The sequence below is a fragment of the Mytilus trossulus genome, chromosome 14, assembly GCF_036588685.1.
Source record: "Mytilus trossulus isolate FHL-02 chromosome 14, PNRI_Mtr1.1.1.hap1, whole genome shotgun sequence".
Taxonomy (NCBI): Eukaryota; Metazoa; Mollusca; class Bivalvia; order Mytilida; family Mytilidae; genus Mytilus; species Mytilus trossulus.
In genome coordinates, this window is record NC_086386.1 from 14,272,199 (window position 1) to 14,278,260 (window position 6,062).

General features: G+C 33.0%; 1 protein-coding gene across 1 annotated transcript; it reads left to right on the top strand.

Annotated features, from left to right (window-relative positions):
- Positions 1-535: 535 nt before the first annotated feature.
- On the top strand, positions 536-5,851 carry LOC134697494 (uncharacterized). The gene is made up of 2 exons (XM_063559774.1): positions 536-1,062; positions 5,745-5,851. Exons 1-2 carry the CDS (start codon positions 537-539, stop codon positions 5,849-5,851), a joined length of 633 nt encoding a protein of 210 aa, XP_063415844.1. The 5' UTR covers position 536.
- Positions 5,852-6,062: the final 211 nt, after the last annotated feature.

Genomic DNA, 6,062 nt, shown 5'->3' on the forward strand with positions numbered 1-6,062 from the left:
GAACCCTCAATTTATCATTATTTGTGTAATTTATGGGACATTTGTACGGTAGACAGATTTGCTACACACTATAACTCTCAGTGTGAGAGATTTAATTCAAAAGTATGGTGTCCAGGGACAGAAGCTGTAGATGCTTTCACCCAGAGTTGGGGTAACGATGTAAACTGGCTTGTACCGCCACCTATCTTAATTACTAAAACTCTGAATAAATTAAAACAAGATAAAGCAAAAGGAACACTGGTCGTTCCTGAGTGGACTTCTGCCCCTTATTGGCCTATTTTACATAGAGATGGTGAATTTTTCGATTTTGTGAGAAATATTTATTATTTACCACAGAATAATTGTATCGTCAAGGGGGCAGGAAAAAATGGTGTTTTCAAGACAGGGTTGCTGAAATTCAGATTGATAGCTATGAGGCTAGCGTTTTGATTAAGTAATTCTATTTTGCAGGAATAGGATTGAAGCGGAATGTCGGAGCAGCTGTGGAGGCAAGCGGAGTTTCTAAAGACCATATTCTTTATGATTTAACCGGAAAGATGTCGTCATTTCTTCTCAACTCAAGAAGTAACAATACAAACAAGACATACTTTTCAAGTTTCAACAGATGGAGCGCATTTATCAAAGAACATGGTTTTAATAATTTACCCGCTGCTCCTATGCACGTCGCATTGTACATAACTAATTTGATAGACAAAAACTGTTCTCCTACCGTTATTAATAGTGCTATTTATTCTTTGAAATGGGTACATGAGCTGAATGGTTTTGCTGACCCTACTGACAATTCTTTCGTTAAATCATTACAAGAATCAGCCAAGCGCTTAAATGGAAAACCTGTTAACAAAAAGGAGCCTGTTAGTATCGACATTATTATTGAACTATGTACAAAATTCAAAGATTCTAATGATTTATTAATTGTAAGAGATTTAGCAATGATAGTGTTAAGTTTTTCAGGATTTCTCCGTTTCGACGAGCTTAGTTCTTTAAAATGTAAAGACGTAACTGTGTATGATGAATTTTTGAAATTATTTATTTCTCATAGCAAAACGGACCAAGTTGAAGGCCGTACTTTAACCTATAATGGTTTAATTTTTAAATTGTTATTTGGATGGAGAGTTGTCTCATTGGCACTCACACCACATCTTCCTATATCAATATAGACAGGGTAATGAAATTTTGATTGCAAAAGGGAAAACTATAGCATGTCCAGTCAGTATTTTCAAGAATTATATTGATTTGGCTAAATTGAACATGAATTCAGATTTTTACATATTTCGACCTATATTTAGGCATAAGTCTATAGCTAAACTTATTTACAAAAATAAGAAAATAAGTTACACAGCAGCTAGAGAAAATATATTGAAAAGACTGAAATTAATCGCACCCACGTTGAATTTGGGTTTACATTCTTTGCGTGCCGGTGGGGCGACCGCTGCTGCTAGTTCAGAAGTTAATGAACGATGCATTAAAAGGCATGGCAGGTGGAAGTCTGACAGTAGCAAAGACGGCTATATTGCCGACACTTTAGAAAAGAGACTTTCAGTATCTCAGAGTCTTGGATTATAGATTTTTTACTCATATTTCACCCCTTTCTTTGTATGTTTTCTAGCTGTCTGGGTTATCGGCAATATGAATATATTGTTTTGTTTTATTATAGCCTATGTATTCAAGGGGAAAAAGGTTAAGGTAATACTGTATTTTTTTTGTAATAAAATGCTAGTGTGAGATAGGAGCATGATTTTGCAACTTGCAACCTATTTTATGACCCTTATTGAGTCCTCCGAAAGTTTCAGTTTTGTCAAAGCCTGCTGCATCTCTTGAGAATGCATGTGTACAACAATTCTTTTGTGGAAACATTTGCACTATTGACCATGATTGACTTTTGATAATGAAAGTCAAGTATTAACAAAGAGCTCCATTCACCTGTGGAGTTGTACTCATGATCACATGACTGCAGACAGTAATGATGTCCATTGACAGGTGATTACAGGTAAACTTGCCAATCAAGAATTGACAAGATAACAATAGAAGAAACTGCAAATACAATTATTGATTAAATGCAATATGTTATGTCACTATACTAAACTCGGAATGCATGTTTGACAAGTTTTCATACCATAATATGGTTTTAAGAAAACAATGCTCCATTTTGGTAGAATAATTTGTTTTGAAAAAAAAAAATATACACCAATTGGTCTATACCATTATATGTCAATTGGTGGATTATACGTCAATTGAGGTATAATCCACCAATTGGTGGTTATTCCTGACCTGATTAAGGGTTATGTTCACATTTTCGGATATTGTTGAGACACCATCTTTTCTCGTGCAGAGTCAGTGTATATAAAGTGCGAATCCAGCTAGTTCATTTTTACTGTTATATGCGGGTATGTCTATTGTAGAATAAAGGATCATGGGAAAGCTGTATTTGTTTACGTTTTGAAAATATCAAGTTAAAGGATTTTAAGTTAAGTTTTAACATATTTTCATTGTGATATGTCTTTATAATATACAAACATAGCATTAAAGTTCAAATAAGTGTTATAAAAGCATCATAATATAGCATATCGGTTATTGAAAGCGATCCATTTTAACTATAGATGCGATGAATTATCACTGTTAGTGCAGTCATTATTAATGTAGAATTTTCAAAGATGCGAGGAATTTTTATTGTAGAATTATGTGATAAATGCACTTGCAACAAATGAAAAAAACTTAGTATTCTTCAGATTACGTTTCTCCTTGATTTTAACTTATAAAATTAAGGGAATCACTGGAGCGTGACAGCAGCGGGCCCTCTTAGGCAGTCAGTGGGTCCCTACTTATGAAAAATTCTAGATCCGAGAATGGATACTACCGCAGAGGTAAAACCATGCACATTTGGGTTATTGTACACGAAATGCATGCTACAATTCATTTTTGTTGATTTTATACCCTTTGGAACTCTATGTGGGCTATTTCAGCAACTAGGCAAAAAATCCCCAAACTAGATACACGGTTAGATTCAGCATGTCAACGAATTCCAAATATCTATATTAAAGGACTTTTGTCTATAAATTTGGACCCCACAAAATTGAAAAAGGGACCAAAAATATAAAAAAATGCATGCATCGGATACATTTGTTATTGAAGGCATGACTGTAACAATAGGATGAATATACAAAAATATCTTATTCTGGGGTCTCATTGGGGGGTTCTGATCCCGGATCCCGCTTACTGTTTTGGCAGATTCCCGTATTCCGCTTATTGTTTTGTCAGATTCCCGTATCCCGCTTATACTATACAGTTCTAATACTTTGTAATTATCTGTGTCCCGCTAGACTTCATTTCCCGTTTTCCACTACACAATCATTTGACTTTCACATGTCACGCTTGCAAAAAATCAGCAATCCGGCGTGACGCTTATACCCAAATGCGATCTACTATTTTACTCTATTTTGACTCATATTAAGCCCATTATAAATATATTAAAAAAGTAGCGTAGATTTTTTTTATCCTTTTTTATCCCGTCTCGTTTCGTTTTTGAGCCATATATAGATGTCGTATGTGACAATGAGACAACTCTCCATCCGAGTCACAATTTATAAAAGTAGACCATTATACGTCAAAATACGGTCTTCAACATGGAGTCTTGGCTCACACCGAACAACAAGATGTAAAGGGCTCCAGTGTAAAACCTTTTAAACGGAAAACAAAGGTGCAATCTATATCAAGATGTACGTAATTAGTGGTGAAGTGTCATGGAAATGGATAAAAAAAATAAGGATAAAGATCCCTATACGCTTTATAAGAAACTAAATGGAATACATTTGAAATAAATGTTATTTCTATTGAATTTATTAGAGTGTTTTAAAACCAAACTTTCCTCCGTAAGTTAAATTTTATCAAATCTTTCTCTTACTTTATCTATTGTTTGAGCAAGTCGGCTAAATTAAGGCTTTACAGCTAATTTCCTAATGCATGTAAAGCAAAACTTTGGTTGGCTTGCTTGCTTTGTTTGTATAATTGTTTATACAAACTTTGTAAATAAGATTGACAATTTTAAACAATATGAATAGGCATAGTTTAACCTGTATTTTTAATATTTGAATTAAATTGGGTGTTATCATAATGATTATCCAATAAAAAAAGCAAGCAAATCAACTAAAGTCTTGCTCTACATGTCTAAAGAAATGAGCTGTAATAGATAAAAAAAAATAATTATACAGTGATAATGCACCGCATATACAATAATAATGATTCGCTCCACAGTGAAAATGAAAGAATAGTATCATTATTCGACAGTAAACATGACTAGCATTACGAAATCATCATAGTGGAATTTAGTTAAATATGAAGAAACTGAATGAAAAAACATATTCTACGTTATACAACTTTAAAAATTGTATTAAATTGAATATTTTTTACTGCAACAACATCTCACCTGTTAGTTATAAAGCACCTGCACGATCTGTTCGTGAAATGTCTTAAATATTCACCTATTTTGGTATATATTTCACAGCTGGGTGGCTTTAGTCGCGATAAAACCCCGCTCGCATCTCTAACATTGTTTTATTAGTATTATGTATTTCTGAACATATACATTTTAACTAACTTTCTTCATTTTCTTCAAAAATTAAAAAAAGTTCGTCTGTTTATTTATCATTCTACATTAGACATTTATTGCATATACAGTAAAAATGATATTTTAGGATCCGCTCTTTACATACACTGAGAGTGTTGGCATGTGCCTGTTAGAAGTTGTTAATTGAATTGTAACGTTAAATTGTTTACGTATATTGTTATATATATGTTATGGTATTATGTTATTTAAATAATTGGGAGAAGAAGAAAAAAAAGTAACTTTACTTTGATACGATCTTGTTCTTTATTTATTTTATAAGCGTTTTGTATTTGTCAGAAAGCTGATTTTATTTTATTTTGTCCATTGTTTGCGTGACGGACTTTAAATTGTTGTCTAGATTCGCATTTCGGGATATTGTTGTTATTTTTTTTTTACTGTGCCAGGTGGAAAAGTGATTAAACGGCCGACTATGCATCATTCTGTTGTTCACATTATATCGAAAATCGACATCCCTTTTACTTCAATTTTATATTTATATTATGCATAATATTAAATAATTGATGCAAGTAGCATTTTTTCCCTAGTAACTTTCTTTATTAAAGTGAAATTTGGACATTTTCGAGTGCAACTTCTAAGGTGCGTTCGACTTTTGGGAAAACGTTCAAGATTGTTTTAGTTATGATGTTTGTTTAATATTTGTTGCAATAATTGTACACATGGGTATCATATTAGACAAAAAAGGGAGAACATGTTTGTTTTTATGAAATTGACAAAAGGTTGGATTTTTTATTTAAAAATTAATAGAGATGTACTATAACTTTAAAAGTCTTATTTTATTACATAATTTAGAAGGGAACTTGTACCTTGTATAGTTAAAACTAGAATTTTCTTTTGATGCGTGTATAGTCGAGTAGACCTTTTTTGGTTGTTGTATACTTGATAAGTGTCATCACTTATTTTGCATTATGTCTTAATGAATACAGACTTTGAATATTTGTCAACTTTGTAGAATAGCTTTATGACCGTTAGCTTTTTGTTTCTTTTAGTTGATTTATATGGCTGGTGTGTTGAGACTTAGCTGATAGGGAAGCTGTTTATCCCGGTTATCCTGCAGTGCGGTCTCAAGGGGAGCAGATATCAGATTCAAGTTTTGAATAGCTTAAAAGGAGCAATATTTTTATAGATTACTCTGTAGAGAAACGTGTTTATGAGTATGATGGTTTAACAGGAGGAACAGTGAATAGTGTGATGGTGCTGACAGGGAAAGATATACATCTGGAAAATGTCTGAATGCTATTGCATTCAAACCTATAGTTAATGATAGTTGATGCATCAATAGGAAAGTGTTGAAGAAAACATCCCGTGTACAAACGTGATCACCGAGTACGGCTGCTTAAATTGATGGTGGGACTGAGGCAGTTTTATTCTTAACTATAACTTGCATGTCGTGTTCACCTACCTTTCTAGAGAAAGAGGTGCATAGCTTACTACCACTACGTTG